At 36.2% G+C, this 22,683-nt stretch overlaps 1 protein-coding gene across 1 annotated transcript in view; it reads left to right on the forward strand.

The window, feature by feature from the left end:
- The window catches only part of SNTG2 (syntrophin gamma 2), a 304,975-nt gene that overhangs the window by 161,213 nt on the left and 121,079 nt on the right, over positions 1-22,683 (forward strand). Inside the window, exons 5-6 of the mRNA XM_049818624.1 lie at positions 12,099-12,142; positions 12,258-12,299. Coding sequence (XP_049674581.1) covers positions 12,099-12,142; positions 12,258-12,299 — 86 coding nt within the window. The remainder of the gene's footprint in view (positions 1-12,098; positions 12,143-12,257; positions 12,300-22,683) is intronic.

The following is a 22,683-nucleotide window of genomic DNA, read 5'->3' on the forward strand; positions in this document are numbered from 1 at the left end:
CCCTACAGCTGTACTCACCTTTGCTTCACCAGCCTTGATGATTCATTCCACTGAGCCAGCAAGGTCAAGATTAAGGACGAGTTAAGCCCAAATGGAGGTATTTCATTTATAAGGAAGTCAGACTGGATCAAAAGTTTGCATTATGCCTTATGCTAATGAAGGTGAAGACTGAAAACAAGGCCATCTTTGAACAGGCAGGCCTCCTTTGAACGTGAGACATTTCAAGCTGGATGATGTTTAATATTTGTATATTGTTTCTTAATATCACTTACAAATTTCTTCAACATTTTTTTAGGATTATTCCTATTTTTTATCACTAATTTTTAATTATCTTTGCCAGTATTATTTTTCTTTATTAGTGGAAAGCTAATGATACCTGAAGATAGCATCTACTCACTGTTCTCTCTCTTTGACTTATACCTCCAGCACTAAATTTATTTTCAGAAGGCATAGAAGAACATTCTTAGCATTTTGGATTTCTTTCTTTATTCTTACCTTGTCGAGACTAGGCAGGCCCTCTTAATAGAAAGGGCATCTTAATGAACTGTTAAAGATCAGTCAACAAGTAAAAGGAAGGTACTTTGATCCCCAATTGAGGAAAGTATTTTTATACAACCTAATAGTTAAGAACTTACTAAGGTCCAATGATACAAATAGCAGTCATTGTATGTTTAGTGAGAAGCATATAGGTAGATGAATTCTTCAGCTGAGGTTCTAGAACAATTAGGGGGATTTGTTTGGAGGGTTAAATGCTGAAGCAAGAGCCTTAAATTATTGACCCAAAAGAATTCTTTGGGTAGAAGGATGCAAAGAGTTAATTTTTAAGTGTTTATTTAACTGAACAGGCATATATTTAAAATCAGATCTAGTAAATGTTTTTAAGATGGTAATGTCTTCATTGTTACAATGCTTATTTTTATGCATTAAAATTATTCATAAATAATTTGTGGTCAGAAGAAAATTTAGGATGAAATATTTGTAAGTTTCACTTAGAAATTTTGTTTTGTTGTAGAATTTGTGTTATTTTTTTTTAATAGGATCTAAGAGTTTGATGAATCCAGAACTCATTTTTACAGAGAAAACCAAAGCATTGCCATTTTCGGTCAATTTGAAATTTGTTTTCATTCCTTTGGTTTGGCTAAAAAACAGAAACAGGGAATTAGCTGTCCAGCTCTAGATTTAGGCAGTTGCTTATGTACTTTCCCAAAATGAGGCTTTACATATGCATACATATATATGTGTGTATGTCTAAAAATGTGTACATTAGTTTCCTGATACTGAATAATGCTTTCCTATTAAGTGTACAAAGAAATAGTATTCAAAGAGTATATTATGATGAAATTCTTCTTCATGCGTGTGAAGAAGATCAACTTTCAGTAAAAGGTAATTAGTTTTGCTTAATAGCTATGTTAAAATATAAAATGTTTCTGGAAATTGTGTTTCAGTCCTATAGGGTTTTATGTTGAATAGTCTTTTTGGAAGGTGCATTTTGCAGGTTATGAAACGAGAAGGTAGATACAAAATCTGGAAAACATGATTTGTAATTTCAGTAGACCTGTAATATTATGTTTATTATTCTTGTACTCTAAACTAAATAGAGAAAGGTATGAAAAATACATTATATTGTGTTAGTTATCATCTGTTCCAGTAGCAGTTGAGTGAATAAACTGTGGCCTTAGGATGGCACTGACCTGTACAGTTTCTCTTCTTTCTTCCATTCGCCTACCTCTGATTGACAATGTAGTTCCCTTATGAACTGCAGAAATATAATGAAATAGCACTTGAAGTTACTATTTGAATTTGTTACCACTACAGTCCAGGTTGAATAAAAAGGTTAATGATAATTATTCCATGCAGAGAAATCAGAGAACTACATAGTATGTTTTCATTCAGATAATATGTTCAGGAGAGAACTGCTTGAAGTCCCTCTGAGGATGGATGGTGTTTTGGACTTTGCATTTGGAGCTTGCTTTTACCACGGTGCTTCGGTACAGAAACTGGAGAAGCAAGCGGCTAGACAGAAAATATGTTTTAACTGTAACAAAGATTCCCATTGCACTGAAAGATACTATTTAAAATGAGACTAAAACTCATTCAAATTATTTTGGGGCTGAAGCAATCAGGAATCATACAGTATATCTGATGGAAAGAGCAAATGTAACGACCCTTCTGCTTGGAGATAGTCACGTGGAATAATATGAGAAATATAATAACATCCTTTAGCAATTTCAGAAAACTTCTGGTTTTGGTCTTTTCACTGTTCTTCCCCTTACTGGTTTCTAAATGAAAGACTTAGTGGGCTATTTTAGTAACTGCATCTCTTCTTTTCTTGTAACTCATTTAAAGCATGTATTTCTGCTACTTTTGGCATTCCTCCTTAGTCTCTAAGTTTGTTTTCCACATATCACCTCTACAGCATTTAAAACTTGTTGGCATACTGTAATAGAATTTAATGGAAACCTAGTTACATATTTTGGAAGAAAAGATTGAAGATGCCAGATTATAATTTATTTCCTTATATAATGTTACCTATTCATAACTTGTCTAACTTTATATTACGTTATTCAGCTCAGAAAGCCTTTTACATCTGATATTAATCAGATGTCTGTTAGAGCTAACCTTATGCCTTAGAATATTGCAATTGTGTGATCAGATTAATCTTCCTGTACATTGTACTACATTTCTTTGTCAATTTATTCACCTACTGATTAATTAATTTTAAAATGCGCACAACTATTTTTACCTGAAAAATATTGTAATAATTCTGAAAATATTATCAGGTTTAGATTAATTATACACATAGGGAAGCTACAGCTTCTAACACTACTAACCATATTCCTAGAAATACCACATTTTTGCAATTTTAAATGGCTTTTCTCTGAGTCTTAATGGAGTGTTAGCTATGCTTGGCTAGTAGAACTTTTTTTTTAAACAAAATATAACTTATTCATAGTTACAACTATTGCTTTTGTTTCTCAATTATTCCTACATATTTATGAATTCTGTCCATGTAAGTTGCATGAGTATTTTTACTTTTATTTTCAAACTCAAGGGATTTATTAGCTGTGGTTAGGCAAGTATCCCAAGTAATATATGACAGTAGTAATGTAGCACTTTCAAATTTTTAGTAGATATATTTAAAAAAAACCTGCTTTGCTTTTCTTATAGTCACATCTTAGTTGTCATGACTTTTCTTAAACAGGCAAAATTTTAAAGTCCTTACACTATTAATGTTCCAATTCTGTTTCCTTACTTTGTGAATTGATACCTTTCTATAAAGGCAGAACCAAATGATGAAGAACCGATTTTCTAAATGCATGTAAAACTGGAAGTATTTTTCTCTGGTAAGAACTCATGATGATAACCATTCCTGTGGGCTCTCTCTGTTGCAACGTCTACAAGCTAATCTGAGCTATGTTAAGCCTCTTTCCTTAATTAAAGAACTAACCTGTTGTGTCTAGGTTTTCTTCACTGAGTTCATACTCTAACGTTACTTGTTTGGAAATGCCTACAAGAATCACATTGCCATTTGCTTTGGCTTAAGGATCTTGCATTGAGACATACAAATACCTGGACTTCTGCAGGAAACTCAGGCCATCTGAATTTTTCTCCTCTTGTTTCCTAAAGCAAGTCTAAAGTCTGTTTAATCACAGTGTATGCTGGTGCTTTTTACAGATCATGTGATAAACTGGCACTGCAGCTCACGTTACAAACCTGTTTGCAATCAGAAAACCGTCCAAAAGACTTCTAATAATTTTTGCTTTAGTTACTGCTAGAGTTAGATGGGTAGAAATAAAACTGAACTTTAAAACTTTTTTCCATACTGTCTTTCAAAGCACATTTAATTGAAAATAGTGCCAGGCCCACCCACGACTTTTCCGGATTCTAGTCTTCTCAGTTTTGGTATATATGCAGCCATTGTCCCCACCAGGTCAGAAAAAAAAAATGGCAAATTTTGTCTGTAACATAGGATCTCTGAATTATTAGGCAATATAACAAAATGGTATTTCGGAATTGGCCTCAGAAGACTGTTATAATATCATGTGCCTTCACGGCAGGGAATAAAAGGATTTTTTTTTTAAGGTTAAGGTTCCTTAATGCCCGTTGGTGTGCTCTTGGGATTGCTAACTGCCCTTATACATCTTCCTCATTTTACTTTTTGGCTTATATAAAATATAAAGCTATATTTGTTTGTACTAAAGCAAAGTTTAGCCCATTAATAGTTTGCAGTGAAAAATATTAGAATTTTGTTGTTACAGTAGTTTTCCTTTCAAGTTGGATTCAATGCTAGCCATTGACAGAAAAATGGTTTTATCAGCAGAAGATTCTAGTGAGCAGTATGTTCTGAAAACCTATTTTTTGCTGAGGTCATCTAAAAGAAGAAGATGAAGGAGGAAAGCCAGTATCAAACTATCCTCAAAACAGATTCAGCTCTGTAACATTTTTCGTGTTCAATATTTTCTGATTTCTTTAGAATTAAAACACTTAATTTGAAAAAAGAAAAAAATTAAAAGTTTTAGCAATTCATGTCCTGTGTTTTCAGTGTCCTTTATTACTGACTTTAAAATCTCCAGGTTAAGCTAATTCTGTTTAAAAAAAATCTCATAAGATGGTTATAATTCCAGAAATAATATACTTGCTGATCATTCGAGAATAGAGTGAAGAATGAGGTGAGAGAACTGCCCATAAGGGACACTCACACTGAAAATTAATGGAGAGAGAGAGGGGGGAAATCACAAAGATAAACAGGTACAGAGAGATAAAGTGGAAGATAAGAAAAATGACAACAATAATGGAACAGAGAAAATCATGTTTTGTTACAACACAATACTAGATGTGACACTAAAAATAGGAAGCGTATATATGGTTAGAAGTGTCCATCACTTCAAGGTTTTTTTGCAGTGGAATCTGGCTTAGTTACCTTTTTCCAGATGGGATTCTGCTATCCATGTGTAATTATTCTTCTTAATTTCCCTGGCAAGTTCTACTCAAAACTTCTAAGAAAATCTATCCACTCCCAGTCTGTGATTCTTTGCTCCTCATGATGTTTATCCTTTTCTATGAATTCAGTTCCCCTATCATTGTTGCTCTCATAGCAATGGGAATTAGAAGATCAGAGCCCAGGTTTCTCTCAGGAAAAAGATCCAGAAACTGAGATAGGTTGCATAGAGCATGAAGGATAATTCTCATGAGACAAGTCAACATCTGAAAATTAAACTGTAAAACTAAATCCTGTTTTCATTCAGAATATCTTTGTTTACAACAAATACTTCCTTAACAGGTTACTGTTATTTCAACGTAGTGGTATTTTGAACAAATATGCTAAAATATATAAGCATATTAAATATATTCCTGTATGCACCTTTGCAAATCACAGGATGGTTGAGGTTGGGAGAGACCTCTGGAGGTCATCTGGCCCAACCCCCCTGCTCAAGCAGGGCCACTGAGCCAGTTGCCCAGGACCATGTCCAGGTGGCTTTCGAATATCTCCAAGGGTGGAGACTCCACAACCTCTCTGGGCAACCTGTGCCAGTGCTCAGTCTCCCTCACAGAAAAAAGTGTTTTCTTGTGTTCAAATGAAATTTCATGTGTTTCAGCTAGTGCTCATTGCTTCTTGTCCTGTCAGTGGACACCACTGAGAAAAGTCTGGTTCCCTCTTCTTCATCCCCTTCTGTCAGGTCTTTATGCACATTGAGAAGATCCTCCTGACCCTTCCCTCCTTGAGGCTGAACAGTCCCAGCTCTCTCAGCCTCTCCTCACATGAAAGGTGCTCCAGTTCCTTCTTCTCTGTGACTCTTCACTGGACTTGCTCCAGTAAGACCACATCTTTCTTGTACTGGTTCCTGAACTGGACTGAGCACTGCAGGCAGGCCTCGCCAGTGCTGAGTAGAGGGGAAGGATCACCTCCCTCCACCTGCTGGCAACACTCCTCCTTATGCAGACCAGGATGCTGTTCATGAGACCGCATTGTTGACTGATGGCCAGCAAGGTGTCCACCAGGACCCCTAGATCCTTCTCCTACTATCCTTTTGATAGTAGTAGCGGTACTCATGTATACCCAAAATACAAGGGAGTCTACAGTACACTTTGTAAATTGGTCTTTTCCAGGAACATGTGCAGTTGTGAGGCGTTAAGTGCCTTTCTCTTCCTCAAAGCAAAAGCTGTTTCTTTTCCGGTAAATGATGTCAATTTATTTAACAGTAGTTTCTAAGAAATTATGAAAAACACAAGAGTGGTATTTTCAGTGAAATAAAGCCAGAGATTAATGTCACAAGCTGGCATGGAATTTGGCTGAACTATTGACACAAACATTTCTATCACCGTAAAAAAGTGATGAATCATCTCAAATTCCGCATAACTTATTCCAGTTGCATCTCAAATAGCATAATGTCCTCTGGCAGTATACTTTTACTTACACTCATGGTAAGGCATTAGTTTTAACAATTAATTCATGTCTTGACCAAAACTTACTGACTCAGAAAACATCACTTTTTGCAGCAGCAGTTATTTTATGGGTTTCTTATCCAAGTATTCAGCCAACCAAATCCTGTCTAGTTTTTTGGAATCTGATGCAGCTACATATCATGATATGGTAAAAGGTTTAATGCCCAGTTTGATTTTATAGTGGTGTAAGATCAGAACTTACAGCGTTTAGATACAGTTTTTTCCTCTTTTTCTTGGCAATATTATGTCACGTAATGTCTCTTGATTTTATAGATACATATGTTTGTCCTCTACTTGCCTCTCTACATTTAGCTTCTATCTGTGTAGCTTCTTAGTATTGCAGTAATCTTGGGAAAGTAAAAAAATAAATAAGAGCTATAAAACTATTTTGAATTATATGCCAGTGGGGAAGAGAAGGGAAGCAGAAAGTGAAATTAGGCAATTCCTAATTAAAATACAAAGTCCAGATTTTTGCTCTCAGCTTTACTATCACCACAGAGCAGCAAGAAATCACATTTAATTAATTGTGTTCATTTCTTTAAAGGATTTAATTCTTTTGGTATGCTCCCCCTGATTTTTCCATCCTAATAACTACACATTTTTTATATGGAAAAAAAAAATAATCACTTTTGAACAGAGGAGAGCCAATTTCTTGCTATAAATAGTGGTTTCCCAATTTTTTTCATATTGGCTATTCTAAGAGCAGCAGCAAAAGTAATTCTTTTGACCAATGTACCCATTTGCTCTCTATCCCCACATCTTGCACACATCAGCTTTCCAGCTAGGATCCCTGCTCATGTCTTTACCTACCATCCCAGTGTTACAAGCAAAACACAGCCTTACCTTGTCCACAGGAATCTACCTGTTTCAGTGGATAGAACAGAAAAAGACTGCATTTGTTAGTACTTCTTTTATGGAACAAAATTGGAAGAAATTTATAGTTCCTAGCATGTACATTGTCCTAGACAATTCTTGGTATCAATTGCCTGCACGTGTTGACATATGCCAAACTGTAAGGAAAACTTTGTCCAGATCAGTTAGTTCTTGCTCAAATGCTTGGATGAACGGTAGAGACTTTCCTGGTGACACTTATGAAGCCTGCGCACTCTTACAGTTCTTGTTGTTATTCATACACTCCAAGCTGAAGAGAAAACAGTTCTGACTTCCCAGACCAAACCAGTTTTATCTTGTGTTAATTTTGCAGATAACTTTGTTGTTAACTTTGAGAAGTCTCTTGTATCCTATAAACCAATTTCTCCAGGCTTTTCTTTTTATTTCATCTAGTTCCTTAACTATTCCTTCAGATTTTCTTTATGCAGTGAAATACTTATGCATATATTTAAAGTTAAGCTTATGAATTGAGAGGTCCATGAAGTCAGTGCAGCTCACTGTGTGCTTTAAGCAGCATGGGTTTGTGCATCACTAATAATGACAGAGGACATAGTACCTGGTATGTTTCTTGTGTGATTGAAGAATTCAACAAAAATTGAGGGAGAATATGTGTTGTGATCAATCTTGAAAAATATAAGGACATCAGTTTATTTACAGACTCGAATCTGTAGAGTGTTGTGCATCAATTAACATGGTAAGTCAGAATTTCCTGAGAATCTGTTCAGTAAATTTATCATTTCACAAACCTGCAAATTTTGTGGGCCCTTCTTCAGCCCTAATGTGTAGAAAAAGGAAACAAGGCAAAGCTAGAAAGAATTACTGGTTCTTTTCCCTTCTTACTGAGTGCAAAATCATTTTAATAGTTCATGGCTCTGAATTTTTTTTTTTTTTCTTTGATTATTAGAATTTGCTTTTGGAAAAGTTTTTCAAGTCTAATGTTCTCAAAAATAAGATATATATATTTTTAATGGTTATTTTCGTATCATTAATTCAACATAAGCCCCTTTGGATTTCCCTGATGCTCTCCTCCTTCTTCAGTATCACTTGTGAATTTAATCAATATACAGCATTTAATCAATACAAAACCTTTTTAAAGATAATTAAGATGTAGAATAAAGGTGATGTAGCACTAATTGTTGTAGCACACACTTCATTTTCTTTTACAGCCTGGTACATTTCTGCTTATCACTACTTTGTGCTTATTTCCTTTTCCAAGTCTTGGTTTTGGCCATGTTCAATTCACTGCTACTAAAATATTATTTCAAGTAAAGCTTCAAGAGTTATACTGGATTCTAAAAAAGTTATATTTACTATTTCTCTGAATTAGGTTATATGCTTCTTGGTATCCCAAAGCTCTTTCTCAAGTGTTTGGTTTTAGTGCTGATTCATTTTACACATAGTGACTGATAATTGCAGAGCAACCTTTCATGGACACCTTTGTATATGAGGGTGTTAACAGTGGGAGAAAAAGTTCCACATAGCATGGAACATTTTATTTCATGTTTTCGTCATGTAGAGAACATATGACTTAACGATGTCTGCAACAGTAGATGTCTTGTCTTCAGATTTAAAATATGCCTTAGAGAAACAAGATGACTTTTTGTTTCTTTCCAAGGAGTTTTTCCAGTCACTTTATTTCTAATATACGTGTAAAATATATGGTAACTTATGCATCATAGTGACATGTCCTCTACAATTTGATTTGTGGAAAATATTTTTGTTAGAAATCATTGATTTTAAATTATAGACAATTGGCTAAACCCGAAGTGTTTCATCAGAGACTTGCAAGCATATTTTGCCAGAATACCATCACTGGCCATGATGGCAGCAGTCATGGTGTCTACATTATTGGGTTACTTTGCAGCATAATGCACTTTTGGAGCTAATGCCCTCATTGCCCCCCATTTTCTGTGCTTTGTTTCGGTTCATAGAGCATTTGGTATCGACTACATAATGTTCCTTGTCTCATTATACTCATCTGGACAGCTTTGATTGTGTGTAGAGACTCTGCAAGCAGGATATAATTGCTTTGTGCTCTTAAACTATAAAATTCATTGGCTAGCACACACAGTAGGTAGCTGGGGATATGGCAGTACTCATCACCCCTGTGGAATGACCAATGAGTCTTCGCTGACCTGGCAGTCAACAGTCAGGTGGGAAAAGTTCAGGCTCCATTGCTCCCTGGAAGGGATTTGTCTTCAGTGCTGCTGAGTTGCCATCCTCCAGCTACCTGGTTTTCTTCCTTGAGATTTTATACCTTTTCATGTCAGTGCTTTTCCTCTTCAAACTTTGAGCTGTTAACTAGGCCTATCTCAATCTCAAGAGTTTTACCTGTGTCTGTTTTACCTGTTTTACCTCTCCTGTTTTGCATGGATACTAGTCTACATATTTTATTACAACTTTTGTTGGAACTAAGCAGTTTTCTCGGAAGACTAGACAGGATTACACAACTGTGCTGTTGTGTCATTATGCAGCAGATCAGGGATAGTTGAACATCCAGGACGATGGTGATACCTACCTGCCTGCAAATCTTCATGACGTGCTCTTCCATCAGGATCTCATCTTTCACCCAAACATTTTCTGGCTCAGTATGCTTTCCTTTCTTACCAGCCCTACATTTTTCTGCTTTCACCTCTTACAGAAATCCTTTCCGAACTCATCTCTCGCATCCCCACCCCTCTTTCTTTTTTTTGTGCTTCTTTTTCGATATTGCATTTCCAACTGATCTTCCCAATGACAACGGTTGTGTTGGCCTACCAGAAGAGCCAACAAGTCAGGGCCTCAGGAAAACAACACTGCCTGCTGCCCATGTGTGCCATCCTTATCACATCTGTGGCCTGCAGATCAACTGACTGGTACTTGTTGAAGTATAAACAAACACATCTATCTCACTGCAGTGAGTTGGCGTGAGTCCTACTGCAACCCTCACACAGACAAAGTAATTTCCCAGGATTGGCTTATTAGAGGTGTCCTCCTGAGGCAGGTTGACAATCCCCTCTCCCTGTGTTACACCTCATTCAGTTGATGTCCAGGCTTTGCATTGATTCAAGTTGCAGGGACCAACAAAGTTTTGTGCACTAGCTTTCCTTTAGCAGCTTCACACCACCTCGGAGCATTCAGACTGGGAGACCAGTCTAACTGATCTAAATTAAAATCCCTCAAACCCATACAGCATGGGCGTAAGGAGACTCAGCACCAACTGCTTGCGTTCCTGATCTATCTCTGTTCTACCTCATCACTTGCTAATACAGACATACTCAAAATTTCTGCACTCAGTTCTGAGTCAATCACTCACAGTGGGCAAGGCATGTACCCTTTGACTTTATCCTTTTATACTTTACTGCAGCTGGAATTTCAAACACACCCTCTTCCTTCTGTCTCCAATTCAAGTATGCTCCCACTTGCCTAAAGCAGCCCAATGGCCCTAACATAAGCATTGAATTATAAACTATCCACGTGTTTTTCACTGTTGGTATATGTATTACTAACGTCTTGAACAGAAGCTTAGTATAGAGATGCCCAAGCTAATGTTCAGTGCCTCTAGCAATTATGTACTCAATATAGGCTACTTCGCATTGCTTCATGATGTTTTTGAACTGCTTTAATTCAGTTGCATTTCTGTGCATAGATGTCTCTTTTCTATACCAGCTATTACAAATTGTGTGCATGTTTTTAAATACAAAGCAGGACAAGAAGTAGGGTAAAGACCGTCAATACAACCTGTATCGTGGAATTTAAAATAAATGGTAAAATCTTTCCTAAGTACCAATAAAAGTATGACTAATGAACTGTTATATTTTATCTGCCAAAGGAGTGATGAAAAATCTATTAGAAAGATAAATTTAAGATAACAAAAAGCGATTTTGTATCAAAGTTACATTTCTTGTGGCAACAGCTGTATTGCAGAAACGGTGAGAATACTCTATGCAGTTTTTTCTTTCTTTTTTACCTCTAGTTCTGTCTCTCAAAATACTGTCTTTGTTAACATTTATTACATTCTTCAAAGCCTCAAGCTGTGACCCTACAAGATCATATATAAAGACTAATTGCCTTATTTAATCATATCAGTCTTTACAGGATCAGAGCCTTACTTTCAATTAAGTAATACATTCCAAGAGATAAACATCCTCAAATTTGACTAAAAAGTAAAAAAAAATGTAAAAGTTAAAGAGTACATATAAAAAATGTCATTGTTTCTGTCTGTGCAGAATTGTTTGCAGTTTCATTACGTTATTCCCATTAACTCTGTAAGGCAGGAAACATGCAAATTACAGACTGGAAGAATGTATTTTGTTATTCTGAGGAACAAAGCTAACTCAAACTTCATGTTAAAGAGTTGTATTAAATTCTAGGCACAACCTCTTTAATTATAGCAGTCCCTGTAAATTTGTTCAGGGGGAAAGGAATTGCTAAGTAGTTTCAGAAATTCCTATTTCCCTTTTGTGGAAGAATAATGAAAAGTGTGAATCACACTTTCCACATAATTTAATGAAATCCTTTGTTAGTGAGAAATGACATTTGTATTCCATATTAAATAAGTTCTTTGTGCGTGGAAAGTAACTCTCTTAATTTGTTTAAAATTGCTAGGAATCTGTTACCTTTATAGGATGAATACTGATTGCTATGCTATTGGTGTTTTCACAACCCAGTCACTTTCAAATGAAGGTTACAAACAGCATGCTAAACCTATTGCTGGAAGAGAATATAGCATTATTTTTCAGTACTACTTTCAATTAAAATGTGTTCCTTCTGTAATCCCACAGCTGACCAAACAGGAATGTTATTTATAGGAGATGCAATAATACAGGTCAGTAAACATTCACTTTTTCTGCAGACATTTGTTTCATACTTGCCTTTATGTTTATTTCATTAACTAATTTACATATTGCAAATCATTTTCTCCCTATCGTATCTGTTTTTAGGTTAATGGTATAAATGTAGAAAGTGCTACCCATGAAGAAGTGGTAAGTCATTCCACTTTGATTTTTTAATAGTGTACAGAATATCCTGTGTCCATACTGTTCTCTCTCTAGCCTTGCTTCATACGAGTTTACTCTTTTTTACTGTAAAGACACAGTCCTATAGTCAGGTTTGTCATATATGTGATTATTAAAAGCTTAATTTTGACTGTTAGCATTTGTAATAGTTTCTGCACTCTTACTGTGACTCTTCTTCATAGTAAGATATATGCACTTGTGGCACAAATGTACTACAACAAAGTTGAGTCTCCACCATTGTTAATTATAGTTTTTACATCCCTTAGATAAAATAAATATTTCAAAGCATAAAGCAAGGCAAAAATGCAAAATCCTGGTTGGTTACCTCTGTTCTGTTCAGCAGAGTACAACTGCTCTTCCCAGAATAGGAACTGTATCAGTTTTATCACATGATCTTTTCCTTTTTTCCCCTGTAAACTGTAGACTGGGCTGCTTGCCATGAAAATTCAATAGAATGCAAAGTAAAAATTAAAAGGCCTTTACTATTTAAGAAGGAGTGGTGAAAATATGAAAAACTTACATTATCTTTTTTATGATGCTGCTGTAGGTATCAAAATGTCCTTTGGGTCACCACAATTAGCCTTTCAGAGTTTGCAAATAAATTGAATAGGTTTTTATACATATAAATGTATATGTATATATAACATACATATGTATGTATAATGTATATATAACATATATATGTGTGTGCACAGATATAGTCTTTATGGACTATGCCTTTGGTTTAGTGCCTGATCCATTGGGATTGCAGGTGCTCCTAAAGGGTTCACCTGCTGTGGTAGTACATTTAAATGGTAATAAAATTCTTACCACCGTAGCATTGCAGGAACAGGGCTTGAATTAGTTTAGTAAAGAATCTGATTTAACCTACTGTAAAAACAGCACTTAAAAATTAGAATACATAGGGTGAATGTCATGATCCTGCTCAGGTATTTAAAAACTCTGATTCCCATTACCTTCAGTGCAATTGAAAGGGACTCAACTTTTTGCAGGTCTTACCCCTGCATGCACTGAAAAACAAAATCTAATTAATGTTTTGCTACCTATTTCTAAATGTGCACTTGTGTGAGAACATGGGGTTTCCTGATGGGAAATGTATAAAGGAACTCGGTTATTTTATTTGGTGAAATAATGTAAGAATTTCAGTTGTGCCCTATTTATATTTATGTATCATATACATTATTGTTGTGGGCTGTGGTGCATTGGGCAGTGCTCCTGTTTCATGTTGAGAATCCTCAAGTGTTACCGAAGTGTAGATAGTAAGAATAGCATACAATGTTAAAGTGTTTCTAAATGAATGCTGGGATAAGAATGGGAGGAACTGAGAAAGCAGTGTTGTTACATGTTTTTCAATTTCATCTTATTTTGTAAGTCATTTTAAGATGCTATTTATCAGGTTTTTTGGAAGTTTCTTTATTAGGAACCAAGAAATGTGCTTAAACATTGGCTCCTTTTGATGGTATCCATAGGACTAAGATGCACTTCTTGTCTTCAAGCCTGAGTGCACATATCGGATACATCCTAATTCCTAGTTGGTACTCCCAGAGGTTGTAAGGCTGTAGGTAATAAATAATCATAATAAAGAAATCTTGTATCTAATGACCGTACCCATATCAAGAAAGAGAAGAATACAGAAAACATACAAAGATCTGAGGCTGGGAGTTAAGGCATGCATTTCTGTAACTTGGTTTTCATAGGAAAGCCAGTGTGTGTGGATTGCTGTGACACACTGAAAAGGCCCCTTGCCCAGGATTGTACAGCACGGTGTGGAATGCAGTCACAGATTCTGCATAGCTTTTGAATCTGGTGATGTTCAGTTTAGAGGAATCTTGAGATTGAAGAATGGAATTATGGTGACTAGTTCTGGCACAATATGCTGACTCTCACTGGTGCATTAATTTTCATGGTAATGTTCAAGAAACAGACCAAGGTCTTCCAGTGAGTTTTTTATTTGCTTAAAAGGAAAATTATTAAAATGTTTTTTACATTGCTTTATAGAATTAAGATGGTAAGGACTTCTCTTGGGGAAAAAAACAAAATGGGGAACTACTTTCTTCTTCTAAAGAATGCTGCTTCTGTAGCATTTTCAGTGCTTAGATGCTTGCAGCCAAATCTCAAATAAAAAAGCATGACTCAGAAGTTACTCTATATTACCTATCAGAGTTTAGACAAGAGGTAAGCCAGAAGTTGCTGGCTGAATTTCCAGAATATTTTTACCATCACATGTTCTCCAGTGGGCCTAAGATAAATATCTTAGACCAATATTCTGGCAGCAGTTCTTGCATTTTCCCCTCCACTTCATACTCTGCCCCAGCTGGAGAATCACTTCCACAGCAACACTCAGACTAATGCATTGAAAAGCACAGAAGATGGAAGATGGCTGGGAACCTGTCAGTTTTGGAAGCCACTGAAACAAATCACCAGGTCTTGAGCAGGTGTATCCAAATGGCTCCTAGCAATAACATGTTTCATAGCATCTGTTCCCTGTGCTGCCTACTCTCACCTGAACCACTGATACCTCAGCCCCATCCTTCTCCTACACTTTACTTGCAACCGTTCTATACCATATAGCCTTGATAGGCCACTGTCTCTGCTGCACTGTTGAATGCTGATTTGGTAATAAATGGCCTAAGGTTTAGCAGCTTCAAGGCTTTTTCTAAGGATTCTTACCTAGCCTTATAATTATGAAAATTTTATTGGATTTCATTTGAAAATGTAGTGGGTACCTGCCATTCTCATGGACTTAAAGAAAAGCAGCAGTCAATAATATGCTTTTTTTTTTTTTTTGTCTTTTAGTCTTCCAGTTATTTCATGCAGTTTTGAAATACAGTTTACCACAATGTTTGGTCTAACCTGAAACAAAATAATTTATTGAATAGTGCTTAGTTTTTGACTGGTTTATTTAATTTATCAGGTTGACTGTATGCAGATAAAGCCAGTTCACATTCACTCCGTGGGCAGTGCTTTTCCGGTCTGCAGTGCAAGGCAGTATAGATAAAAATTGTTATCCCCTGTTGCCCGTTTATTGGCATTTATCAGTTGGTTCGCTGACAACTGTATCTCAGAATAGCATCTGTAGCAACCATAAATGACATGGGCTTTGACAGTCTTATCAGCAAGGCAGAAATTACATGGGCAAAGGAACTAAACATGCTTGGAGGTGATCTCTCTAGGTCAAGATAAAGTGCAGCCGCATGATCTTGCAGTCCCTTTCTCAGTGTTGATTAATACCATCAGGCTGAATCTCTAGAATAATTACAGACAATCTCAGTAAAGCACAGAGTCAGGTCTACTGTGCATTGGTGAACTGCCCTACTGGTGCTTGTATTGTTATTGCACATACAAAACTCTAAACTTCCTGAAAGTCACTCCCCACAAAACAGTAATTTACATCCCTTAAGGATTGTTTTTTAGTACCAAGAAGCACTCCAAAACTGTCAAAGTAAAACAGCTATGCTGCAGTGGTGAGGAATGACAGAGAAATGCATAATGCTGCTCTTTTCCCTGTACATGGGAATTCAGTAGAAGCATTAAACAAAACTTCCTGGAACAACTGTAGGCCATATGGCTGAAGGAAGCTCCAGAAGGAAGAGAGATCACAATGGGCCAGGAGATGGATGTCCAAAGAGACTGTTCTACTACCACAGCATGCTGTCATAATCAGAGTGGGGTTACATAAATGGGTCAGGTGGTAGAGGAACGGGCTGATTCTCTGACATTTGAGATGAGGCAGGCTACTGCCAAAGTCCCTGAGAGAATGGAAGATGTTTTATTTCTTATTTTTATCACAATTATGTCATTGCATTTTTATGAAATAATCATTGAGATTTCTCATCCAATCTATCCATCTCCTTATTATGGTTTTGCAATTGAAAATAAATGCTTCAAAAAGAAGGGTTCATTTAATGTCCCTAAGCTTTCAGCTTGTAGGAATCAGTTGTTCATCAGTAGCTGCTATTTGTAGGTAGAACAGGTCAATGATGATGTGCTTGTCTGCTACCTGTCAGGAGGTTAGTATTTCATCTCATTTTTGTTGGATTACAAAGGCCCAGAGTGTGTGCACTTGCACACAAACATGGCACATAAACATCTAAAGTGAAATTTATATTGAATTTAGGAATAAGTCTGAGCAATCCATTTAATTTTAAGAAAAAGGAATACTTCAGCTTACATTCTTGAGGGTCCATGGATCTCTGTGCCCTTTTGTTTGATGAAAGTGGATGTGTTTAAACTTCTGGTATGGCACAGATCCAGAACTGAAATAATGTTTGGTTGAAAAAAGGGCTTCTTTCATATGTAAGGTTTTTAATGTATGCAAAATAGAAAATCCCACCCCTACGTTCCATTTAGGGTTCAGGGACCACGTAAACCATCAGCTTTGAGTTTTACGTACAATACAGTAGGTTTGGGCACCTAGAAACACCCCTGAAGAAAGTAGTGTTACAATCTATTAAGCTGTTAATATAGTAGTGTAGTGATTAAGGGTACTTGTCCAGAAAGTAGGAGGTTAAGGATGGAGGACTCATCTAACTTTTAGAAAATCATACCTGCATCTTCTGCCTCTGTGAAGAGGGCCCTGTTTTCTAAGTGTGTCAGTCAGGTTAGGTGAGAGGCACTCCAGCAATTCTGGACACTCAGCAATGAGGCTTGGGTAGTCTCGATTCACACTGGGTTGCATTTTACACTTAACATTGTTAAAATCATGCAAAGTACTTAATCAACGGGAGCCTGTCAAAGGTTATCGAGTAATTCTTTTGGCTTGCTTTATTTTCATCTGGCACCATGATGTCTTACATATTCAGTCATCTACTTCAAGATGGGACTTCTGAAACATCATCCTCCAATATAGTTTGAACACACTTCTTGCCGCTTGCATTCTGGGTGGTGAAGCCCTCTTTTGTAAATACCTAACTCAAGATTAAGAATTGTACTATGTCATCCAAGGGACTTTGTACTGGGTCAGGCTGGGATGGAGTTCTTTTTCTTCATAGCAGCCAGCATGATGCTGTATTTTGGTTTGTGACTAAAGCAATGTTAATAACACACCAGTGTTTTTGTTATTGCTGAGCAGTGCTTGCATACCATCAAGGCTTTCTCTTTTTCCCTGCTCTTCTATCTCTCAATGAGTAGGCTGCGAGTAGGCAAGAAGTTGGAAGGGGACACAGCCAGGACAGTTGACCTGAACGGACCAAAGGGATTTTTCATGCCATATAACATCATGCTCAGCAGTAAAAATTGTGGGGAGGGTTTTCTGGGAGAAGCAGCCATTGTTCGGAGACTGGCTGGGCATCAGTCTACTTGTAGGAGGTGGTGAGTGGTTGTCTTTGCATCACTTGTTTTGTTTTTACCTTTGTCTTTGCTTCACTTATTAAACTGTCTTTATCTTGAAGGTTTTTTTGCTTTTGTTCTTCCTATTCTCTCCCCTGTCCTGCTGGTGGAGGGAGGGAGTGGGCAGCTGTGTGGGTGCTTAGCTGCTGCCTGGGGTGAACCCACCACAGACTACTTAAAGGGATGCTGGTGGTAAAGGTAGAGATACTGAATTGCTTCACTAGTGCCAGCCATAGTGATAAGCCATTAAGGGGTAGAAGCAGGTAAATGCTTCTTGGGGTTTTTTGGTGTTAGGCTGTTGGGTTTTTCCTGTTTCTATTTCCTTTGGTGGTTTGATTTTTATTTTATTTTATTTAATTGTACCTCTAACAAATGTTTTCAAGCATTTTGTCTTGTTTTTTTTATTTTGTTTTGTTTCACAGTAGCATGTCTGGATTCCTTGGTGTTTAGACTTCTTCCCCTTTTGTTCTTAATTTCCACCACTTCAGAATATCTGCCAGTTCAACCTTATAGCATGTGAGGAGGTGCACTGAATAGGGACAATCTCAGATAACCTGCATTTTGCTAAATAGAAGATTATGTGTAATTGTCAGTTTGGCTCACAGATTTTAAAGGCGTAAGACCTACTGGGGTAAATACATGGGATAGAAGGCTACAAGATCTGGGAACTGTAGGAAAGGAGGCCAGTTTGTTCTGCCTGCTACCTGCCATCTTCACATCTGGCACTCTGGAGATGCTTAGGTAGATAGCTGATCCTGATGGTACCAAATACGTAGTTTTGTTTCTTGATCTTTGAACTTCCAGCAAAGTTAAAAGGTGATTACTTCTCTGCAAGCCAAACAACTAGCTGGTCTGTCAGCAACAATTTCAAAATGAACTGGCTTTCCTGTTTTTCACTTATAATTACTAGAATTTGCTTTTGTACACAATTCTTCAAGCTGCGACTATCATACCTTAGTTCTGGCTAAGGGTATGGGTAGAAACATAAATAACTCAAAATCAGGACTAAGGAAAAATCCCACTTTTACAGTAGGTAATAAAATACGCTGTGGAGAATTGAAAATAATTTATTTTCCTTGAAAAGTGAGTTTATTTTTAGAAATAGTGAATTGGTGTGTAGAGACTGTGCATACAGAAAATGTTAATTTGGAGATTAATATATTTTCTGTATTGTTCACCTGAGAGGAAAATAATTGTGTTTCCCTGGTGGCTAATCAGGTTATCACCCTGTACAACACAAAAGGAACAGTCAATTCTCCCGTGGGGAGAGGGGGAAGCAGAGGGGAAGAGTAATTTGGTTGAAATTCACAATGTAGGGATACCCCCATAGAGTCCACTTGGCTGGGACTTCATTTTTCAGGACATTCACAATAAACTCTGAAAGGAAATGAAACACAAGGTGACAGTTTGCTGATTCAACAGAATTATTCAGGTTGGCAAAGATAAGGGAGACCTGTGAAGACTGACAGTAGGATTCAGTGATTCAGTAGCAATACAGTAGAAAGTGAAATCTGTGTATATGAAAGATAAGCGGTACATGTGGGAGGGAATGGTCCTTACTTCACATACAAAGTTATGGGCTCCAAACTGACCACTGCAGCTGTGAAATAAAATTTCAGGCTTTAAGAATTCAGGCAAGCTAATCAATTGTCAGAGGTTTTTTTAGGAAAGGAGTGGAAAACAGAACTGAAAAAACCCCATTGTATTCATCCAACGTGGCTTTGTATCTTCAGTACTGATGGTATTTCTGATCACCTCACTTCAAAGGGTGTAAAAGGAGAAGGTTCAGAGCAGGCAACAAGGCATTGAACTGCATCATCAAAGATGTAGGATAGCTTCTAAACAGGGAATAGCTAGACGGGAGATAGAACTTTACTCTGGAAAAGAGGTAATTGAGATGAGAGATTATGGAGGCCTGTAAATTGAGTGGTATGAAGGGATAGTAAAGGACAGATTGTTCACTGTCTCTGCCGGTAGAGAAGAGGTGTCAAAGGAATCCAAGACTGAGATTCAAAGCAAGCATGAGGACTTAGTGGAATAGGTACTAGACCAGTTTCTAGTCCTTGAGCTGTTGCAGACACTGGAGTTTCACATGAATTCAAGGAGAGACTGAAGAAAAGTCCAGTGAGGCTTGCTAAATGCACGGAAACCATTTCTGCCTCAAGGACTTTTCTGGGCTGCTACTTGTGGAAGGCTTGCAGAATATTTCATGAGTCATTACTACATGTTGTTCTTGACTTTGTTCTGTCTTTGCTGGTTTTCTTTAATTTTCATTACTATTTGGAATTTGTCAACTTAATTGAAAATCAGGACTTGAAAATTTAGGGTTGGTTGAGGTTTTTTGTACATCATACTAAATAGAGAACTCTTCAAGTAGGAAAAAAACCCTTAAAATGGTATGCACATTCTCTGTAATGCTTAAAGAAACAATGTAAAACTGAGTCTTTCATATATTCCCATTTTTTCTACTCTGCAGCTTGTGTTTGTTCAAATAAAATTCATTCTTGGACTTTTGTTGGCAGAACTTGGGTTCTACAAACAAAATGACAACAAAGAGTTTATTGGCTAATCTTTAATTTGTCTGTGTTTAGTTGTCTTGTAAAATCCTGATGTCCTTCTGCATTTTTATTGCTATTACTTGGGCAAAGACTGCATGACAATATAGAGTATGGTTTGTTTACCAAAATCCAAAGATACACAGTTCTTTATCATAACAGTTAGTATCTTTATTTGCATTAAAAAGTACTAAATCATCAATTATTCCTAGGAAAAAATAACCTCGGTCTTTTGTGAAAATAACAGAATGATTGTTATTCTGCCACATTATATAAAATGGTAATTTTATATAATTATTGCATTCTTGAAATTGATTTCTATGTTTGTCATTCTACTGCATTTTAAAAACACAACCTTAGTTTTCTCTTAAAATTTAGTAGCTTAATGCAGACAATCCCAAAGCAGAATTAATATTTCTTTTTTCTGAAATCATTGCTCATAACTTGCAGCTCTAAATCTACAGACATCTCTGAGTGTGTGTGTATACGTCTTAGCAGGTTCTGCTGAAGTCATATCATTAGTAATTTCTTTTTATTTAGATTAGATTAACTGAAAAGATGCATTCCCAAACAGTCAGAGGTTTTATATACCTAAGCAATATGGAAGGTAGAATATATTTTATAGATTGTCATTCATATCTCCTTATTTATCTATCATATAACATAACAGTGGTGAATTTAATGCCTTTTACTTGATGAAGATCTCAAGAGAAAACTCTGTAGTGGATTTTTATCTGTGCCCGGCAAGTGATTATGCAACAGAGGTTTAAGAGAACAATATTCTGCAAAACAAGATCAAGATAATATTATCAAGAGGCTTGTTTAGTTATTATACACTGGGGGAAAAAAACAACAAAAACCCCCACCATTAGCTTGTAGAGGGCCTTTTAACTTTCTCCGAAGTGCCCTTTCCGCCATTAGCTGAGTTGCCACAAGGTTGTCTCTGCAAGATTGGGGATAGCATGGGAAATCCCACAGATTGCTACTGCACAGGTATACAAATGCACAGGAACTCTCCTACATATTTACAAAAATGCAGAAAGGAGGGTCTAGGTATATAAAATGAAGAACTAGGTGCTACGTGACATTTTTTTCTTACTGTATCTTATTCATATATTTTTATAGTAAATTATTATGTTTCACAAACTTTTAGTATTTCACACAAATGTTAATCTAATTGGAATTTTGTTCACTGACCCAGGAAAGTACTTAGAAACATTTCTTTCTTTTTATTTATGAGTAGTCTCATGGAAGGTAATCACTAAGGAAGCAATATCCATTAAAACAGAGAATCCTTTCAATGGGGATTAGTTTAGATTTTCAGAATTGGAACTGCTTTTAGCCAGTAGTCATCAAGTGTTTCTGCCAGATCTCTGATAACTGCAAATGTTTATTGTAATACTATTTAGTGTGTTATTGGCATGTCTGGCAGGAAGTGATGAACTTGTGCTTCAATAGGCTGATTCATTGAGACACGAGGAATAAACCTGAAAATTGCTTATCTTCCTTGAGATATTGAAACTTTATTTTCATTCATCCCTTATTCCATCACCAGTTCTGTGTTACTTATTTTAGAATTAAAGTTCTCTGCATGATCTTTTTGAATTCAGTTACAAGTGGTGGAACATAGATTATGAATTTTACCCACACAATATCAGAAAGAAAAAGGTCAAATAGAAAAAAAAATTAGAAGATACATACCTATAAAGGTATGTAATGCTTAACTGCTCAACAAATATATCAAATTTTATAAGATAATAAAAGCCATAGAATTACAGTGATGAATTAATAAAATCAATAAAATAATAAAAATAATTTTTAAATAATTTGTCAATTTGCTAGGTGCTTGTGACATAGCACGAATACATTCTTGTGATTTACTTATTTTACTGTGGAGTCATATTAATGAGTCGATTTTATTGATATATGCTGTTATTAAAACCATTAATGTACTGCTATCTTTAAACAAATTAAGATATATACTTACAATGTGAAAACTGCAGTGTTATGTTCTGTAAATTTAACTACACATTAATATTTGAATACGTAATTCAGTAATACTTGAGGCAACAACCTTGTGATGTTTGGAGAAAGTAAAAATAAAAGTTTTCCTTTAATATCAATAGAGGGTTTAATACCTTAAGATTCCTGCCAGAAATCATCATCAGTACAGATCAAAGTTCAAGAGAAATGCTCACTGTTTCGCTAGATTGCCCAGGTAGTTGCTACATTAAAATGTATAGACACCCTTACATACACACTTTTCTGACCTAAAATTGATGCTTAGCTTCACGTTATAGCCTGAACTTTTTCAGTGTTTCTTGTAGGAAGCTTTTCAGTTTGAACATGCTCTTTCACACAACAAAGAAAATGTTATGAAGTAAAAAAAAGAACAGTTTAATTGAAATATGACAAGTATAAAATGAGAGTTTGACCAGTTAAATGAAGGAAAAGACAAATATTTTTCT

Source organism: Accipiter gentilis, chromosome 16 (genome assembly GCF_929443795.1).
Source record: "Accipiter gentilis chromosome 16, bAccGen1.1, whole genome shotgun sequence".
NCBI lineage: Eukaryota > Metazoa > Chordata > Aves > Accipitriformes > Accipitridae > Astur > Astur gentilis.